The sequence below is a fragment of the Lissotriton helveticus genome, chromosome 5_1, assembly GCF_964261635.1.
Source record: "Lissotriton helveticus chromosome 5_1, aLisHel1.1, whole genome shotgun sequence".
NCBI classification, from domain to species: Eukaryota; Metazoa; Chordata; class Amphibia; order Caudata; family Salamandridae; genus Lissotriton; species Lissotriton helveticus.
Window position 1 is genome coordinate 923007492 of NC_136065.1, and position 20933 is coordinate 923028424.

Sequence of the window (20933 nt, forward strand, 5' to 3'; positions counted from 1 at the left end):
TTCCCTTATAACAGGCGAAACCTACTTAGTGTGTTTGACCTGCACCTAGCTCCTAGTCGCACAGGAACAATACTTTCTATTGGCGCTTTACTTTTTCTTGGCGCTTTTTTTCATATATTTACTAATTCATTTTTCCGGGACCCTCAATTGGATTTTTGTCATTCTGGTGCAATTTTGTTTATGGAATTGTAATCAGTTTTTTTCTAAATTGGAATGTAATTTGTATTGTGTTGTGTTTTCCACTTCTTAACTGTTTTGGTACTTCTAAATGCTTTACAAATTGTTAAATTAAGGCTTTTTGTCCTATGCTATAGCTATCAGGGGGTGAGCTTCGGTTTAAATCAATCAAAACTGTTTATTTCGTGAACTAGCCCATAAAACAAACAACATTCAAAACCTCACAGAGATAGAACAAATATATATATATCTATTGAATAAATATTCCTACATAAAAGCAAGCAAAGTTTAAAATAAACATTTTCAGTAAAATGCAATGGCAGCATGAGGATAGTATGTAAGATTAGGAAAGATGCAATTTGCAGGTCAATGTGCTCAAGACTCCCATATCTTTGCACCAGTGAGTAACAGCAAAGAAAAAAGGAAAGGTTCCTAGGAGTAATGTGTGTAATTTCCAGAATGTAACACTCATCCTTTTCCTGAGTAGCCACACTGCATATAAATATCAGCTGATGTCAAATACAAAAAGCTGACTGGTGTCAGGTTTAAATCATTAAACCTTTGCCAGGACAAAACAGGTTTGTGGCTTTATTACTTGCACTTTCTTACCGAAATGTGTGAGGCCTTTGATACTCCCACACTGTGTTCCACAAGAATAGCTCCCGCAATATCGTGGGCCTCCATGTGCCACTTTTGAGCTCCCTCTCTGTACTCTCTTTCGCTGAATGAGTCTCCACTGGCTTTCCCTTTTGTGTCATTTCCTCACCAGACAGTACTGTTCATCCTTTTGTGTTTTTCTCCACCTCTCCTAAAAACTCTGCATTGACATCCAAAAGAAGCCGTCACATTTGTTGGTGATTGGCTACAACCCCCTGGCCAAATTTGTACATGGCATGTAAATGAAATGGTTCATGGATGAGAAAAGCTTGGGCACAATGAACAGTGAGAGGAAACAACAGAGCTACTCAGCACATAAATTCGAAGAGCAGGCTGAAGCAGTTCATACAATTTTTACCAGGAGGAATGCAGACAAGACCAGAGTTTGGGAAAGAGTTCATAGCACATGTTCACATTACACAGAATGTACTTGCCTGTAGCTATTCTTCCTTAAATGTGCATCATACTTGTACAGAGAGCAGGCTAGGCCAGATGCCCGAAGTACCCTTTCTTGGTATATGCAGTACCAGAATAATACTTAAAACCAATATGTAGCGCAAGAGATAGTAGCCAACAGATGGTAAAGTTAATGTTTCCCCATCAAGTGTGCAGAATGAAGACCCCGAAAGATCAGAAGCTCGTGGCCACAGATGTGTAAATCAGGTTAACCCAAAGGCTCCTCCAGAGAGATGTATTCCGTGAGTAAAACTGTCAGCTTGCAAACACATCTCTGACATGCTCTACAGAGGGGTCCCAAGGCATAAACATTTCGAGCTGAGTCCCAGCTGAACCAGACCAGTTCCCTGGTGAGATTCCGAGTAGACTGCGACGTATTACATACAGAACCCTACATTCTGTGTTATTGATTCTAGCCGAGGGAGGAGACCATGACAAACTTCGCCCGAATCTCTCCTCCATATTACCCAAAACCCAACAAACTTCCATCATATGACAACATCAAAAAAGAATACTGCACATATGAATACATCAACCTGTTGTACATATATTAATTAGAGAACAGTTTGTTATGAATACACTGTAAATATATTCAGCCTAAATTCCACTCAACACATGGTAAACCCTTTAATCACCGAAACAGCAGCACTGCACTATGAAGTCTGCTATGACACAATAATCATGTGGTTTCCACCAGATTACATATGCATTAACAATGATCATTCGCAAATCATTTATTCTTAAGACCACATCACATGTACATATGTTAACTATTCCACATTCGTTGGTACATTAAGATACAAAAAAGCACTCAAAAGCAGATTTTTTTTTTTTTTACTTACTGGTGGCGGTTCCTCTCCTTCAACGAGTTCTTTCTAGAGTTGCTGCCATCTGACAGGATTTCTTCTCCTTCTTCTGATTCTAAGCTACGATTACAGCTGCGAATAGTTTGCAGAATGTTGTTCACGGTGGCCTCCTTTTCTGTGTTATTTAAACCGTCTTTTCCTACTCGTTGTAAGAAGTTATCCTGTCCGTTGTAATCTGAAACAAACTGAATAGGTTCTTTTTTCAGTATTCTGTTCTACGAAAGCACTCTATCTTAGTCTGAGCTAGACTTGCTGCCCATCCTTCCCACCCTTGCTATTACTTGAATTTATACTAAGGGTAAACAGAGAGCGACGCTTCTGTTCCTAACGCCGAACTGCTTTGTTTTTCTGTCATGTCGTTGAACGCACAATCTCCTTAAAATAAAAAAGAGAACAGCCGGGTATTATTGTTTCATTTGATTAAATTCCTCCTGCTTAGGGTTATGGATTAAAGTTAAGTAACACAGCCCCGTTGGCAGTGTGTATTTGTAAAAATCATTATGCCTCGTGACTGTTATAAGACTGCTGGTAATCACAGTGACCTGTAGCACTGGAAGTGCGGCTTCAAGGGAGAGGGATGTATGTCCTGCAAGAAAGCAACCCGAGTCAGTAGTCCGTGATAAATATATATATTGCTTTGTACACACACCCATGGACTCTACGTAATGCGTTAATGCATCAGCGTGCAATCATTCAGGAAAGGGAGTATAATGCTGTACTTTATATATTGATATAGCGCTTCACACTGCCGACAAGGTTGCCGCTGCACATCTGCGGCGGACGGGCAGCATTGTACCCCGATGAAGTGGTATGCAGTGCTTTCATTAGAAATACAGAAGTGTAGGCACTCACTATTCACAGTACCTGTTGGGTCCCGAGAAGTGCTGGTACTCTCCCATTAAATGTATGGCAGCAGTACTGAGAAGAGCAGGTGCTCTTCCTGTCAAATTACAGCAGTGCAGGTACTCTGTACCGTACAGAAGCTGCCCATTTAAAGAGCTACTGCTATGGATGGCATAGTGCGCGTCAGCCATGTGGCTAGTTGGGTAGTATTTTGATATGCGTGAGAGCCTTGCTGTGATATGAAGTGAGTAGATGAAAGATTGGACGCTAAAGCATTAGATGATAGTGTGCGGATGGTGTTTGATTCATGCGTGTATGGTAGAGACTGCTTCAGCTAGAGTGTAGCTGCCCATACGAGTCGATGAAAGAGAAGATGTTCAAACATAATGTGGTGCCAAATGTAGAGTCCTCCCCAGCCCGGGAGCATGCAAATGAATATGCCACACACGGAGCTCTGGATTGTACCTCCTAATTCCTCAGCATACACTCACACACTGCTCTCTGATTACATCATAACCATTAATAACCACACCTTAACACTTCCCAGCAGTTATGTAATTCCTCTGTGGAGTCTGCCCAGAACGGCAAGGGTCCTAGCGCACATAGTCTCACGACACTAACCCAACCATAAGATGCCATCCATTCTCCTGGCAGCTCTTGATAAGGGTTATTGTTTTTGGCCCACTTCAAGTCTCAACTAAGCCACTGCACGGTATCTCAAATAACCCAATGCAGCTACAAGAGCACAAAAGCCTGGGCATAGAGGTCACCACATGATCTGAAACTGTTCAGCTTATTGTATGAATCAGCAACTTTCACTTCATATGTTTTTGGAATTCACAATGCTTCTGCGTGGTGAATTTGTTGAGTTTTAAGTGGGTGGTGCTGGTTTGTCTCAGGCCTAGTGCTATGGAACTAAGACAAACAACAGGCAAACCATAGTCCTTTGAGATACTGTGTAACCCCAGTTGGACACCAAGATCCCAACATTAAAACAAAAAGGTCTGTAGGGATCCAAAGCCTGTTGAAGGCTTCATAATTCCTCCTCATGAAAAAAACCCTGTCCACAGACCCACATGTTGTATATAGTATAGTGTCACATAAGAGACCTAGGACAACACTTGATGTCACATTTCAGCAATAACGAGTGCTAAGGGCCTCTGGTGTTCTGGACTGTCTTTTTTCTGCCCTACTGTTTCCAACTAAAAAAGATTTACTCTTTCTATAGCGCAAACTGTAAATTAAATTATGTATGTGTGATTACTGTGCCCTACTTCATAAGAGCTCAAAATATACTGCTACCTCCTGGAGTAAGATGTCCTACTTAAACAGGATACTGTTGCAAAATCAAAACACAAGGATTACATGCTCAATCCAAATGGAGTGCAATATAGTACCAAACGGAGTAGGACACCACTACCAGTGGTAAATGTAAGCAACAGCACTGACCAATCTCAGTTTGCCCCACTAGCCACAGAAAGAGCATCACGATCACCACTACCCAGAAAATCAATCTACACTTATGGTGAATCAATCAGCTCCTAAAAGAATGTTACAATAACGAAAGGAGGAATTCCATATTTTTTCTGTGTTCCCTTAATGCTCTTGCACTGGACACCTGGTGCTTTTAACTTCTACCATTGTTAAGTCTGCTGGTCATTGCTTCTGTTTGAAAGGGCAACAGTTGTAGGCTAAAATTGCAGTTCTTATCGCTTTGATAAATCACATTTTTATGCACATAGACACAATGCAATGTATTTTGGGAATATTTAATTTACACAAAGTCAGCTGCAGGGCTTAACTAAAGATAACACCTTTCATTCACTTTTCTTTTGACAGTACAAGGCAGTAACTGGAAGAACAAGTAGCACACGACAGGATGGATGGCGAGGGAAGATTAGCCTCTAGGATACATCATCCGGTGAATCCCTAATAGCACTCTTTTTTTAATTAAGGGAACAAAAACAAACATCTGGAGCAGAATTCCCTTGGAATTCTAATGTAGATGGGAATTGGCAAATCAGATTTCCTTTGATGCTTGGCTGGAGTAACTAGGACGTCTTACTGAGACTGGAGAGCTAAGCTCAACTGAGTAAAACATGAATCATGACAGTTTGTGTGGTGGAAAAAAAATGTGGGATAGCATTTCACTTGATAACACATCGGAGAAACATGATCACACTGCTGCAAAATGTGGGGTGGGAGGCATGCTTAAGAACACTGGCCCTATTAATTTAGGATTAATTACAAATAGCGGACTGGTTTTACCATTTAAAATACATATCTTGATCCACTCCCAGAAAAGAACTGCCCTGAATAGATGAAGAAAAGATGCCTTCCCTGCTAGCTGCATTTAAGATCGGTCTTGACTCTTGGAGTTCATAAGTAGATGGGATGCCCTGCTGAAAGGAACACACTGGGGCAGGTACAGAGGACATTTCTCATGCCTCCTCTGTGGACCCTCTTGTGTGTGTCTGCAGAGTACAATGGGTTCCATTAATAGATTAAGCTGCTATAGCGGAAGTAAACACAGAGGACCATTTGCAACTGGACACTAGACATTTTACTGTGGACCTAAACTAGAGCTGTGGGAAGCGTCTGCAACTGAAAACATTTGGATGATGTCTGATGAAACAATAAATCAATTCTAACACTCATTCAAACTATTTAATAGCAAGAACATTTCATTTTTGCAAATGTTGGTGAATTCTGATGCAAGACCACTTTCATTTTCAATACAATTTCCAGTGTTCAACATTAATGCACTACTGCCCCTGGTGATCATTAGCAGAAAATAACTACTTGCTAAGACTGAAGAGATGTTTTATCCAAAACAGGCTCAGGTTGTTATAACTTTTGATCTCTACATCAGATTGCCTTAATTTGTGTGCCATTTTACTAGTTCAATTCTTATCATGAAAAAAATAACGTGGTTTGGTCCTTTATACTCTTTAATTTCTTGCCTATATTATGTTTTAGTTCGTTGTGAATGCACCATAAGCATTTCTCTAATGAAAGTCTCGCTGCTTGAGCCAACTCCCAAATGTGAGCCAGGTATTCCTCATCGGAATAAGTTTAGATTGACCTTCTCTGAGTCAGATAGAGTTCGTCTTGTGGGAGCTTAATACATCTCACACTAAGACTGCACCAGTTTATACCTTAATCAGATTTCCCACAAATGCACTGGAATACTATCCACGCTGGTCTGCAGTGATCTCATGTTACATAGCAATATGTCATCAAAGCAGCAGATCTGTATTTATGAGCTAAGACGCTAATGAAAGATAATATAACACTGATGCGTTATTTAATATTATGCATTGTTCTGCTCTACTAATATACAGTGCTTAGCCACAATACAAACTTGCTCATAAAAGGAGTAATTTGGAACTAATGACACCCGATAAAGGTACTGCTGATCAGTCGTACACCAAGCTTGTTTAAAATCACAGGACCAGGAGCATACATACAACTCCAAAAGAAGCAACAGTAAGCTTTTTGCAAAATAGTGGCTGGCCCAATGATGATGTAACAAACCCACTTTCTGGTTGAAAGGGCAAATATATTCATACAATCAGAAATCAAAATATTTTCCACCGTTAGATATTAGTTCACATAAGGGTGGTATGCCCTTTAAGAAACCCAAACCGAAATGGGGTAATCTAATATTTTACATTCCTGACTGATCTGGTGCCACAGCAATGTTGGCTGATTGGAGGAAGACTACTTTGAAGATTCTATCGGGCAGTTGGCACTGTACAATCATCGCCCCCAAACTCATATGGGGGAAGGGGGTGGGGAGCTCACACGTTAAACCTTATTCTAGTAAATTATCTACCTTCATAAAACAGGCCATCTCTCCTCCCTCTTAGTCGGATTATGCCAGTATTTATTTCTTTACATTTGTCCCAGATTATAGTTTTGGGCATAAACTACAAGTTAACCAAAGTGCCAAAAACCCTAGAAAGGTCACAGGAGTATTATCAGCCTTTTGGTTGAACTTCTCAAGTAATAGCCTCTTTGCTGCGGATTGAAGAGCTATATTGTACTATGCTAAATGAAAGCTATGTCGAAGTCAGAAAACCACAAAGAATATCCAGTCTCAATCTGACAGGTGGCAAATGGCAAAGTTAAAAACATTAAGTCACAATCCTGTTCACACAAAGAAAAACACAGAACACTCAATGACACTTGTGAAAATACCAATAGGATAAAAGCCAAAGCTGCCAGATGGAACTCTAAGAACTGCTCCCCCCCACCTCGCCTAAGGACCCTTTAAAACTGTCTGAAAACTCATAATCCCAGATGGAAGCGAAACTAATGTGCATCACTCGCAGGAAACAAAATATTTTCATTGAGAACGTTTAGTTAAAAGGGCAAACACTGTAGCAAAAGCTAAACTCACCCTCAACAGGCAACTAATCTGACTGTTTTCAGGTTACATCGCTCTTGAAATCCCTGGCCACCACATAATCCGCATGTTCTTGCATAACTACAAAGGAAGTAGACAGCTCTCAGGAAAGTTAAACCTGCAGCCTGGGAATATGACTATTAAGGTGGATGGCAACTCGCCTCCTTATGAAATGAATTCCCCCACATAATTCAATATTTTAACCTTTCATTCAGTCAGCTAAAAAGTAAAATACCTCCTGCTAAAATGTTTTAGGGTGGACCAAGAGATTCCAAGCCGTTATCAACCTACATTAAGTAAGGCACTGGAAAAAACACATATACCTGCATGAATACTTCAAGCAGCATTCTTTACTTGATTCTAAACACGAAGGTTTTCAACCCACTTTAGGGTACCGATATGGCACTGTTCGACAAGACGGAGAAGCCCGGAGATGCCTCAATTGACCTGAACGTTCGTCGCGGAAACTAAGTGGTGATTGGCGGGTCATGAGTTTAAATCCCAGCAAAGCTGACTCAGTCAACCATCCTTCTTAATGTAATTAAAGTGAGTAACAGTAACTTTTGTTATTTGCTGGGCGTAGAAACAGCAGTAGAGGGGTACGAGGCACTATATGAAAACAAAGTATTTATTAGTACTATAGAAAACATCTACTGTTCTATTTAGTCTAGACGTCCAGTTACCTTGAAACGGTGTACCACACAGTTCTGAAACTAAGACTGCAATTAATGTATCTTTTATATATGAATGGGAAGCATTAGTGAATTTGGGAACCTTCCTCGATGTTTCAACTGTTGAGACATGTGGAGATACACCGGGCTCTTGATTGCCATTTCTCTTAAATATTTATATAGGATCTCTGCAGCTTCCTAACTAAAGCTGGGGACTATCCTATCGTATATCCACATCAAACCGACTATGGTCCTATATGGCAGTGCCCCAATCAATTTTACTCTCTGTCAGGGGATTAATCGTCTCCCCACTGCCCTTTGACATTTACCCTTGGCCACCGAAGACTGAGTTTTCTCAATCATGTAAAACGTCTTTTCTATTGCTTTGCGGACCTCAACAGAATGACACTACTATACTGGCTAGCCTTAAACTAGTAGCTAAGTGGCTTGCTACTACTGGCTTAAAGATGAATACATCTGTCGGGGGGTTGAGGATGGACTGGGAGAGGTGGTGCCTTACTCCCCGATACCCAGTGACACTGAATTACTGTTACTCTACATACAGGCTACGGAGTGTCCCTTTAAGTCTTCACTAAGCGTCCTCGGGGAGGAGCCCCATAGGATGCACCAGATGACGTCTTCTCCTGCAGCCCTATCAAGAAGAAGCAGGGTAATCAAGGAGGAGGAGAACGTGCTTTGGAAGGAGGAAGCAACCATGAATACAGGAGGACCCGAGGAAACGGGACCCACACCGATCCCGTGGACGCGACCCCGGACATCTGAGGAAGAAGAAGCCCAAGCCAACGTCCAGGAGGACAAGGAGATGCCAGGAGGCCAATGACACCACGCGTTGCCCCTCCACTCTCCAGGAGGAGCGTGGCTGGACAAGGTACGGTTCCGGCTAAGGGGGCTCTCAGGACACTGGGTGAGGAAGGGAACATCGTAAAGGGAGGACACCGTCTCTCTACCTGAAACCTAAGCTGGGCTGCTCAAGGTGGTGGCAAATGGTGATACGCCCTCACAATCCCAACCATGAATCTGAAAAGTGCTTTGGTCCCTCATACTGACCCAAATTTCTTGTGTTTTATTCTTTATTTTCTGGGACAACGACGGAGATCCGTGGTCCCCGGTGTGCATCTCCGGACCCTCTGTGAAGATAGGAATACCTCCTAAACCAGGACTCCACTTCAAGCCACAAACAAGTGTTACCAATTTTATTTTGTATCTCAAATAAAACGGAAGAAAAAAGAAACTGGTCTGTAGAGCCTCGTTTGAATACCCGCTCCTGAATAGTACCTTCCAGGGTGGAACCCGTGCCAGCATCTTTATTTGGGGCAATGTCACTTCTAAAGCATACATCTTTTGGCCAACATTGCCATGACGGCTTTGGTACCGATTTGGTACCAATTCTAAAGTTGCAAGTAAAGTATGCAATCTAGGTTCTGGTGGTAAACTGGTTATAGACTAAATGCCTAGATTAAATCTGTAGCTAAAAATACTTTCTTTACATTAAAACAGTTCAGATGAGCACTGCCATTTATCTCGACCTTACAAATGACGTGTTGACAGAAGCTCTAGTTCATTCTAAACTGGATTATGTGAATGGAATGAATGCCTACCTTCCAGACTGTCTCGTAATACCATCTTCTGGTCCTCTAAAACAAGGCTATCTGACTATATTCGGCCTCACTATGCATGCCCTTGTATCTATATTTACGGGATCTTTGCAATGGTCATCTGTGTCGCTAAGAATAGCAGTTATGGTTATTTGATAGATCTATAAATGCCTCGACACCTTCAAGGACAAAATCTCTATATTGAGTCTCTATCGGACATAATATTATTAATCTTATGCTGCCATTTTATGTAACAAATATCCTCTAGAATCACTTTTGTGGTATTTTCAGAAAAACAATAAAAAAACGTTACTATTCACTAATGTCTAAGTTCAGCTCTATAATTCTATTCCTTCTGCTACAGCAGTTGCACAAGTATCCTTTTCCATGTTTAGCACCTAGACATGCTATGGTGTGCTTTTCCTCATTACACTAAACTTCAGTACATAAAAACAATCTCAAGGGACTTATTATATAAAAGCAGATGTAGGGTAAATCAAGGCAAATTAAGATTTTACTGTTTGGACAAAGGAACAACTAAGAATGCCAAAGTTGACAGGCATGGTTCCTTTCATTTTTATAAACGCACCACACTCATCTATTGTGTAAATATGGATGTCATTCCGGATGAACACCTCTCTATGAAACCCTAACTTGACTAATTTTCCAAAATATTTTTTTCAACTATCGGCCCATGACCTGCTTTTTTGCTGCATGACATAGGCACGTTAGTGAATCCTAGGCAAAACTAAGCAACCTCACTGCATTTTGTGAAACATGTATTCCAATTTAGACAAGCACTGAGCTCGTCTAAAGTCTAAAGCTTTAATCAAATTCAAATAGTTTTTGTGGAATGAAGATGCTATTAACTTGACCACGGCTTACTTGACATACATTGCTGCCCCTCAAATGATTATAATACAAAGATCCCCCAATAAATCATGTGTATGTGCCATGAGGGGTACAGGGATTTTGGATATTCTGATGCATGATCACCTTCGGATGTAATCCATCCTTCACCAAACTAAAATCTTTTTTGTCAAAGTCTGTTTTCATATCCCTAGCGTTTTTCCATCACGCTAGAGAAATTGCACAAACTTACATGATATATAGAATCAATCATCATTATCACTGCCGGTCAATCAGATCTTTTGATGATATAGGTGCAGGCAAGCACGCTAGACCACAGACAAGATGAAATCTAGAAAGAGCTCATCTAAAAAAAAAATTAAAGACGTATCAACCGCATCAAAACTCAAACTAGAGTGCTCTTGCAGTTTTGAGTGAGTGGCATTATGTAGCAACTAGGAGAGAAGGCCTTAACAAGCGAGGGATGCATGATGGAGGGGATGGAAGGCAGAGGATAGCCAAACCAAGTTAGGTCCCTGAGAAGGAGCACCTTAATTGAAAACACGAACCACACACTGCCTCTGCCCTTCACAGACCCACCGACGGGAGAATCTCAGCATCAAGATCACAGAACCATTCAACTATTTCCCTTACCACTGTTTGAAGCGTATTTCACATAACCCCCGCACTGTGCCCATTCCAGTGTACATGCGCAACAAACCAACCTGGTCTTCCCTAATAAACAGCCAACATGCGTTGTGGTTATGGTGGTCGTTGTTGGCCGCAGTTTATTAGGATTATATACAGCTACTTCGGGCATAATTTGTATGACCCCTGGTAATAAATTATCATTTGCGAACTTTCATATTTTGGTGCATAAATCATATAATTTGCATGTGATACATATTATTTTGCCATACAATGTATGCACATCACCAGTTCGTAAATAGCACCGAAGGTTCTTTGGTTAGTTCCTTGTAGTCCTCTCTTTTCTTGTCCCTTCTGGGACCATTGTCCGGTTGGTCTCCACGCTCTTTGTGTGTGGGGGGCAGCTCTTCCCCCAGAGTTAGGCCCCCAACTCGCTACCTAGTCAGTCTCATTTGTACCCAGCCATCTGGCGGGTTCTGGGCTGCGAGTGCCGTCTTCGTTTGCTACCCCCTTTGTGCCAGGCCAACTCACCCTGCCATGCAGCATTCCAAAGTGAGTGGCCCTACTCCTACACATCGCCCGTCGGTGTGTCTCCATAACCAACCATTTTACCATTACTTCTCCACCACGCCGTCATGGAGGCTAACGTCTTCTTGAGGCTCCCCCCAAAATCCTTATTTATCCTTGCTCTACTTGCAACCTGCCTTGGCCATTGCTCCCCCACAGGTTATCCCAGAAAACACGCATCTCTTCTTCCGATAGATGCACCCCGTCCTACCCATGCAGTTCCGGGTGGCCTGGGTGGATGAGCCCATGCCTGATGCTTTCCAGGCCAATGGTCTTGCAGAATTTGCTAATTGCAATGTTCAGTTTTATCCAAGAGTTAAAGACTGCTTTGTGTGACTCAGCTCCCCGCCACACCATTCTACTGATCACTTCTGACAAAAATGATGGTCTTAATCCCAAAGCACTTGACTGTCCCCGTGAGGTACACCTGGATGTGTTATAAGAGGGCCTTCCTCCCCCTTTGGGCAAGTTCGTTACCCCGAAGGTGGATTATCAAAATGTCCAGGTGCCAAGCTGTGTCCGCCTGTAGATCCCCGAGGGCAGGTGGTAGCTGATTCTATCACATCCCTGGTTGCCCCAGCCAGCGGATGTATGTGCTTACTGGGGTTCCTGTCAGTCTGTGCCCCGCTGCCACCAAGCATGCATCCTGGATACAAACGAGTGGCCCACTACCCACACCAGGCGGGGGCGCTTTCCTGCTGAAACAATGGTCACAAATGTCAGACAGCCTCTTGTACTCTTGGATGCACCATCCCCATGCTGTAGCACCATTTCTGTCCTGAGGGAGGGCTCTACAGTAATTGGGGTCTGACGTAGGTCCTATATGCCTGAGACCGCCACCTGCCCATTGATTGTATCCCTGCTTCGGTCATGCTGTGTTGTGCTGCTGACGTTGATGCACGAATCCTAAAAGAGTGAGACCCAAAGGCCGCTGGGGGTAGCCCTGCTTTAGCGAGGGCCTGGCGCATCACTGCTGCGAATGTAAACTTGCTTAAGGGGCTCCCATCTTGATGTCTGAAAAGCGGTCCTTTCCCTGATGGACGCCCTGCCATGTATGTGAGCAAACTGCGCAGTATCAGTGACCTTTGATGCACTTGAGCTGCCTTGCAAGCCTGATCTGTTTTTTACCGTCTTAGTAATAGCTCAACCTCGGCTGCTTTGGGTCGGACATCGGCAGCCTGCAGGCACAGCCCTGCTGGCCAGTCCTTCCTGGGTTCCACTATTTCACCGATTCAAAAGGCTCCAAAGAATGCGGTGGAAAAGGCCGCCCTGAAAAGGTGGAGCTCAAAGATGTTCCTCGTTAATTCCATTAGCGTGTCCATAAGCTGTCCCAATTGTGTGAAGTCTATTTTTCGCCTGCCGTCTGCTTTACCCCTTCTGCCCGCTTCCACCCTTTCATCGCTGCCTTAATGGAAAAGGATGCTGTGGGGTCCTGGCCAGTGTAAATCTTAGTGAAGTGGACAACGGCGGACAGGTGGGCCTGTGCCTGTGATCTAGACTTCTTGCTGAAGAATGCCCACTGGATAAACCGCTCAATTGCTCTTCTTGTTTCGCCCATGTTCTCCAGTGTCTGGATTCCTCCTATTTGCATAACTGTCCCTGCAAATTTTTTGTAGCACCTGGCCGCTTCAGGGCAAGGGCTTGATTCACTAACGCTGACAAGTCTATCCAGCCAGGCCCCAGAGCTGGTCTGGGAAGGGGGTCATTACTTGGTCTCCCTTTGGGGCCAGTTCCCTGAATCTGCTCATCTGTGCTCTTGACAGGGCATCCACCACTGCTTTTTCCACCCCTGGTACATGATGGGCCTTCAGGTCTATGTTCTCCTCCAACTGCAATTTAATCAATTGCTGCATTAGTCTTAGTGTGCCAGGGAACCTCGCTGATCCCCTATTGATTGTCTGCATCACCCCTTTGTTGTCTGACCACAGCGTCAGATTCATGTTCCTCAATTCCTGCTGCCAGGCAGTTAGGGCCACGATTATAGGGGACAGTTCAAGGAATGTAATGTTGAAAAAATTCCTCAGAGTGCCTCTCTCCTGGTCCACGATGATAGGAGCTACCTGGGGGAGCTGCGGCTTATATCAACCCCACACTTTCCCGCCGTGCTTTCTGAATCTCCCAATTGGGGGATTCATACCTCGCCAGGCCCCCCATTGGACGGGGGCCTGGCGCCCATGGGGAGGGCGCAGGGCTACATAGTTCTGCTTCTAGGTGCTCTAGGGCGCCCAGAACCGAAATCTTCCAGGACTTGGCGTCTGTTATGGAGCCGGCCATAGAGGCCCCCTTTGGGGGCAGCCTCTGCGAAGAATGGGGTTACAATTGGGTAGCCGCACTGCAGTTTGCTTTGTTTTCAGACATGCACGGACAGAATGAAAAATGGCTTTGAAGATAACTGCCGTGCCGTCCTTTAACTTGATGGCACTTTTTTAGAATTAAGGTGTTATTGCGTGCTTATGTTTAAAGTAATTTAAGTCAAAGGGCAATCCCTGGACTGTGTACTAGTCGCTCCTTATTTTTAATCTTCATATATCCACATCAGTCAAACCTTGCCATTTTCATACAGTATCAAACCAACACGAAAATATGACGTTTACAGTCTTTGTACTTTTATTAAAAACTTTTGTACTCAAGGTTAAAAACAGACTTATGTCTGTGGTGTATAAAAACAATTTGTTGTACACTTATGTCAACTCAAATACATATGAATATGTACATGTGCAAATTACAAAGACGAAAAAGTACATTAACTAATATCAGAAAGAAAGGCAAACAATAGTCATCAAAATTACACCAGATATATGCTGCTTAGTTGCACAGAACAAAACAAACCCTTTCCCACCATAGGTAGAACTGTTTCCCTATTCTTTTTTAAGCCTGACCCAGTATCTTCTTGTGAATATAATACACAAATATGCAATTGATGGTAGAGATCACAGTAACCACAATCCAGGTATATCTGTTCTCTGTTAGGGATCTGACTGGGTTCTATTTTATAATGCGTCGACGCGTTTCGGTGTTCGCAACTGGTATGTCTACACCTTCATCAGGACTGCTGATACGTGGGGTTCATCATTTTTCTATATCTTTCTCTGCGTGTAAAACAATAATATACAGTTAGGAGACGTTTCAATTTTGATTGCTACATTTATCAATTTTGGACCCATTACACTGACTACTTTCCTTCTAAAGTGCTCTATTTCACCACTTTTTCTTTGCCCTTGAGCCTCTGTGTTACCCATTGGCTCATTACCTCTTTAACAAGACAATTTTCTAAACCATTTTGGTAACATTGTATTGAAGTCTAACCTTACACTGGAAAAGCAGCTCACAAATATCCCTCCGTTATATTTGGGTGTTGGATTCTTATTCATTCGTCCCATTTACACATTCATTCTCTCTCCTTCATTCACCCTATCATTCCTTGGTTTACAAGGAAAAAAAAAAATAAGAAAAATAATTTTTTGTTTTTACCTTACTATCAGGAAGATATATCCTTAGTTTAGGTCTATGTCCCCTGTAATGATATGATATGACAGGTGGAGCTGCCTGTGGGATCAAAATATATTTTCTTTTTTTTTTTCCACAACCAGTTTATTGATGAAGATAAGCATATGAAATAGAGTGGCAGCCCACAATCAGGACCATACCACCAGACATTTTGATACAATCACAGCAGTCAACCGAGTGTCCAAGCAAGGAGATAATGCAATCAAGGATATCAGAAAACAGTTACCCCACCTTCATCTTATTCCGCTATCTACCTACCCAACTCCCTGATCCCACCCTGGAACCCACCCTAACCCTATGCATGTGTGCACTAACTGTATCGACGTAAGTTTGTGACGTGGGTAATGTGTGTGTGGACATGGGCTTTGCCAGCCCGTACGGGGCTAAAGATCTTCTTCTTGCTCCACTGGGGGGTCCAGTGTCAGATCTCTATAGTCCGCCCACCTCTTCCATATCTTAAAGTGTTTGCGGGGGCATCCTCGTGCCTCAAATATAGGTCTCTCCAGGCCCATACAGAAGTCTATACCAGCCTTCCATGCATTCAGGGGGGGGGGCCTCGCATTCTTCCATGCTCGGGCCAGGTCTCTTTTAGCTACCACTAGCCCTAGTAGGAGTAGGTGCCGCTTATAGATATTACCACCAACCCCTTCCAGGACGTGCAATAGACCCAGACGGTGAGTACGGGGGAGGGTCCAGCCCAGCACCTCAGACAGACATCCCCAAACACCCCTCCAGAAGCCAACCAGCCGAGAGCACGACCACATCGTGTGAAGTAACGTACCCACCTCGGTCCCACACCGCAGACACTCTGGGGACCCAATCAGGCCCGCCTTCCACAGACGCTCTCGGGTATAGTATGCTCTATGGAGAATCTTGAACTGTATGAGTCGAAATCGCATTGCGATAGCCGCCCCCCTCGGGGATTCCAAGGCCTCTCGCCAGTCATCCTCGTCCAAGGGGCCGAGATCAGCCTCCCAAGTCGTCTTCAGTGAGAGAAGAGTAGGGGAGCAGTGGGTGACCATTGTTTGGTAAATGCGCGATACTTTTTTGTCCCCAAGATCACCCATGAAGACCTTCGCCTCGATCGGGCTAAATTCAGGGAGTGAGTCAAGGTTGGCAATACTGGGCGTCAGTGCATGTCGGAATTGCAGGTACCGAAAAAATTGAGATTGGGGCATATCAAATTCGGTACTGAGGGTCTGAAAGGATTTGAGCGACGTTCCAGACATCACCTGGCCTAACTGCGAGATACCTATTGCATCCCAGCCATCGAAGCCTGACAGTTTAGAGAGTTCAGGTAGCATACCGTTCCCCCATAAAGGCGTTTCTGCGGTTAGTTTGCCCCACCAGCCCACGCGACGCAAGGCCTGTCGCCATATAGCAAATACGAGTTTAGTAACCCTCGGCAGCGAGCTACGCAGTCGGGGTGAGTATAAGATGGTATGGAGCGAGTTATCGCCCATCAAAGCACGCTCGAGGGCATAGGCCGGATCCCCACCGTCACCGTACCACCATTCGTTCAGAATAAGGAGATGAGCGGCCTGGTAATACGACTGCAGATCCGAGGTGGCCAGGCCTCCACAGTAGGTGGACAAAAAACATGTGCGCAGTGCCACCCGGGCAGAACCTCCCGCCCAGAGAAAGCGACCCAGCACTGAGTTAACCTGTTTAAACCACCGAGGTGGGATAGGATACGGATGGTTTTGTAACTGGTAGAGCAGGCGCGGGAGCGCAACCATCTTGAAGATGGCAGAACGGCCAAAGATTGTCAGGGGCATTCGAGACCAAGTTTTGACGTCCGTCTGAACTCGTTCCCAGATGGGCTGCAGGTTATGGTCCCAGGCAGTGTCAGCCGAGTCCGAGAGAAACACCCCAAGGTATTTCAGCCCATTTGTGGCCATTCGTAATCCTGAAGCCCAGGGGTCTGTCACCGGGTCTCCTGATAGCACCCACAGGGTGGACTTGTGGAGGTTGAGATACAAGCCCGAGGCCTCCCCAAACTGGTGCATGATCTCCAAGACACGTGGACCCGAGCGTCGCAAATCCGTAAGGAAAAAGAGGACATCATCCGCGTATAACGCAATCTTATCCGACAGGGTAGCATTCCATACAAAGCCCCGTATCTGTGCATCCCGGCGCACTCTTGCCGCCAGGGGCTCCATGGCCAGAGCAAAAAGATAGGGGGAGAGCGGGCAGCCCTGCCTGGTCCCTCGGCCTATGCGGAATGTCTCTGATACCGCCCCGGTGACCCGCACCGAGGCTGTAACATCGGTGTAGAGGAGCTTTATATAGGACAGGAAGACCGGGCCCAAGTTGAGCCAAGATAGTAATGTAAATAGGTACGACCAGCCAACCGAGTCGAAGGCCTTGTTGATATCGGCCAGCAACAACGCCGCCTGGTCCCCCAAGGCCCCAACAGCGTCGATCGCCGCCTGTGCGCGCCGGATATTGTGTCGCGTTGCCCTGTGGGGCATAAAGCCTGCCTGGTCCGAATGGACTAAGTCCGTGATGTGTGGAGCCAGACGGTTCGCCAGAGCCTTGGCCAATATCTTAGCCTCAATATTAATTAAGGAGATGGGCCGATACAAATCATGGCTATCCGGGGGTCTGCCAGGCTTCTGAAAGACCACTATTTCTGCATGGCGCCAGTCTGATGGCAGCATACCCCGAGTACGGGCCGCTTCCAGCGCTCGGCGATAATGTGGTCCCAACTGCACATGGAATTTTTTAAAAAATTCACATGGGTAGCCATTCGGTCCAGGGGCCTTACCGGCATTGAGTTGCCCCAATGCGTCTCCCAGTTCCTCCGCCGTGAGGGGTGCATCTAGGGCCTCCCTGGTCTCGTCCGACACCGGCACCGGCGGGAACTCTGCGAAGAAGCGGGCCAAGTCGCCCTCAGGCAATTGGTCGCGCGAGGCATACTGATCAGTAAAGTATGTGGCGAAGCTTGCCGCCAAGTCGTTCGGGTCGGTCAGGACTTCCCCGTTGTCGTTCGTGAGACCCGGCAGTACGAGGGGCTGGAAGTTGTGCTGACACAATCTATGGAGCATGGAACACGACTTGTCCCCCCATTGATACACCCTACTTCTTGTGGCCAGCCACGCCTGCTTGGCTTCATCTAGCAACAGGGACGCGTACGATTGCTGTGCCTGCAGGAGCAGCCGCAGATCCACCCCATCACCACCAGCACTGTGTACTTGTTCGAGGGTCGCCACTCGGGCAGCCGCCTCTGTAGTATGCTCACGACGCTGCCGACGGGCCGCTGAGCACCATGCGATATCGACTCCCCGTATGGTAGGTTTCATAGCCTCCCACACCACACCTATGTCGGCACCCTCCACCAGGTTCTCCCGCCAATAATGGTCTATGGTTTCTCGCAAGTGTTTAGTATACGCCGGTTTCAGGAGATGCCACGAGGACATCCTCCATCTAAACGGCTGCCGTTTCTGAAGTAGATCTATGTTAACTGAAACTGGGGAGTGGTCGGACAGGCCCCTCGGGAAGATGTCTGCGCCCTTCACCCTACACAAGTATTCTCCTGGTAGAAACATATAATCCAACCGCGAGAACGAGCCATGTACTGCTGAGACATACGTATAATCTCGGGTTATAGGGTGCATATGTCGCCAAGCATCCACCCAGCCTAGCCCCTCACTCATTGCATGCAATCTGGTGGGCGGAAGGGAGGGGGGGGTGGTCACGGTCACCTCTCGACGTCTCCGGCGATCCACACTCACGTCCATCACATCATTCCAATCACCCCCAATCACTGCCAATGATCTAGAGACGTCTTCCCACACCGCAAACAGCCGCTCTGCCAGGGCCCACTGCAGGGGAGGGGGGGCGTATACACTCCCAAACACCACGGGCTCCGTGCCCACCATGCCCTTAACAAACAAGTAGCGGCCCTGAGGATCCACCCACTGCTTCTCGTGCACATATGCCACCCTGCGGTGTATCAGTATGGCCACTCCCCTGGATCCCCTGGAGAACCCCGCGTGGAAAACCTGCTGATAACCAAATCTCTGTAGACCCAGTGCCTTCGTGCCCATCATGTGAGTCTCTTGAAGCAATAATACATCCGCCGCTTCTCTTTTCCCCCATCGCAACACCGCCCCACGTTTAATCTTGTCTAACAACCCCCTGACATTCCACGTAATCACCCGTATAGAGTCCACAGGGAGACGATTGGTCAATTCAGCCATAGTCAATCGGAGTCCACCACAAAAGCCCCTTAGGCCCGCTCCACCCGCCACACACCACACAAAGCATCATTTCGGTACACACATGCATTACACTAACTAACCCAAGAAAAACTACCCACCCCCATGTCCCACGATCCGCAACATTTCCCTTCCCCAACTCAGCAGTCGCACCCCCGACCGCCCATTCCCCGCCTCCCCCCACCCTATACCTCAATGAACCATGAAGTACCTGTCGCGGCATGGGTAGTCTCGAGACCAAAACCGAGGGCCCGGGCCCACCCATACCAATGGATCCCAACATCCCAACCAGAAAAAACCGTAAACACACCCCCCTCCCCTTGACGTCCCACTCACAATTAGGAGAGTGGTAGCCCCTATCTCGTAGTCCCCAAGTCCCCAACCCCACCAAAACTCTTCCCACAATTAGGAGATCAAAGCAGTACTGTCTCAGAGCTGCAAAATAGTCAGCAATTCAAGGTCTCAAGCGACTCAGCGCACTCAGCCAGGAGTCACAGCATTACTAGCAAAAAAAAAAAAAAATGGAGTCAAGGCTCCGAAGACTTCAGTGATCCGTTCCCGACTGCTCTGAATCTTCGGTTCTACCAGTGTCTTGTGAGCCATCTACCGAGGCCGCACGCCTGCGTGATTTGGAGCGTTTGGGTCGTCCGTTCCTTGTCGTTTGGTCTCTCTGCACCCGCGGTGAACCCTCAGGGGTGCCCGGATGAAGTCCTGGCTGAGAATTCGGTCTGACCCGCACTGTTTCATCCGTCCACTTGAAAAGGTCTTCCGGGGTATCAAAAAACAGTGTCCGTGACTGGAATATCACCCTCAGGCGCGCTGGGTACAACAGGGAGTATTGTAGTTTAAGACCTCTCAACTTAGCCTTAGCCGCCACGAAAGAATGGCGCTGTTGCTGCACGAGTCTAGTATAGTCAGGGAAAATCATGATCTTATGATTTTCATACAGGAGGGTTTCCTTGGTTCTGGCTTCCCTCAGTATAGCGTCCCTGTCGTGGTAATTTAACAGCCTAGCGATTACTGCCCTAGGCCGCTCGCCCACGGTTGCTGCCCGCCGGGCCACGGGTCGCCCTTCGTCCGTCTGCTTCCGACCAGGGTCGCCGGGGGTGCCGGTCACTCCTCCAGGCCGCCGGCCCCGGCCCGACACGAGGCCGCGAAAATCGAGGTCCCGGCTGCGCCCAGGCCACCAGGCCGCTTCCGCAGCCACTGTCCACTTGTGGCGCCCGTGCCTCTCCTCGGCCCAGCCTGGCCCCGGGAGAAGGATCGTCAGCAGTGTCGCGGCCTCAGGGACAGCAAACACCGCGGTCACTCCCAGGCCAAGCAGCGCACTCTGCAGCTCCGCTAAAATCGAGGCCCCGGCTGCTCCGCGGCCACCAGGCCGCACCTCGTCCCTCACTGCCCAGCTCCGTCCGGGGGCACGAGATCGCCACCGAGCACACCGG

General features: G+C 46.2%; 1 protein-coding gene across 3 annotated transcripts in view; it reads right to left on the minus strand.

The window, feature by feature from the left end:
- Nucleotides 1-20933, minus strand: part of PLCE1 (phospholipase C epsilon 1) — a 1554148-nt gene that overhangs the window by 560930 nt on the left and 972285 nt on the right. For all 3 annotated transcript variants that reach the window (XM_078643386.1, XM_078643388.1, XM_078643387.1), the window contains exon 7: nucleotides 2133-2341. In XM_078643386.1, the coding sequence (XP_078499512.1) occupies nucleotides 2133-2341 (209 nt within the window). The remainder of the gene's footprint in view (nucleotides 1-2132; nucleotides 2342-20933) is intronic.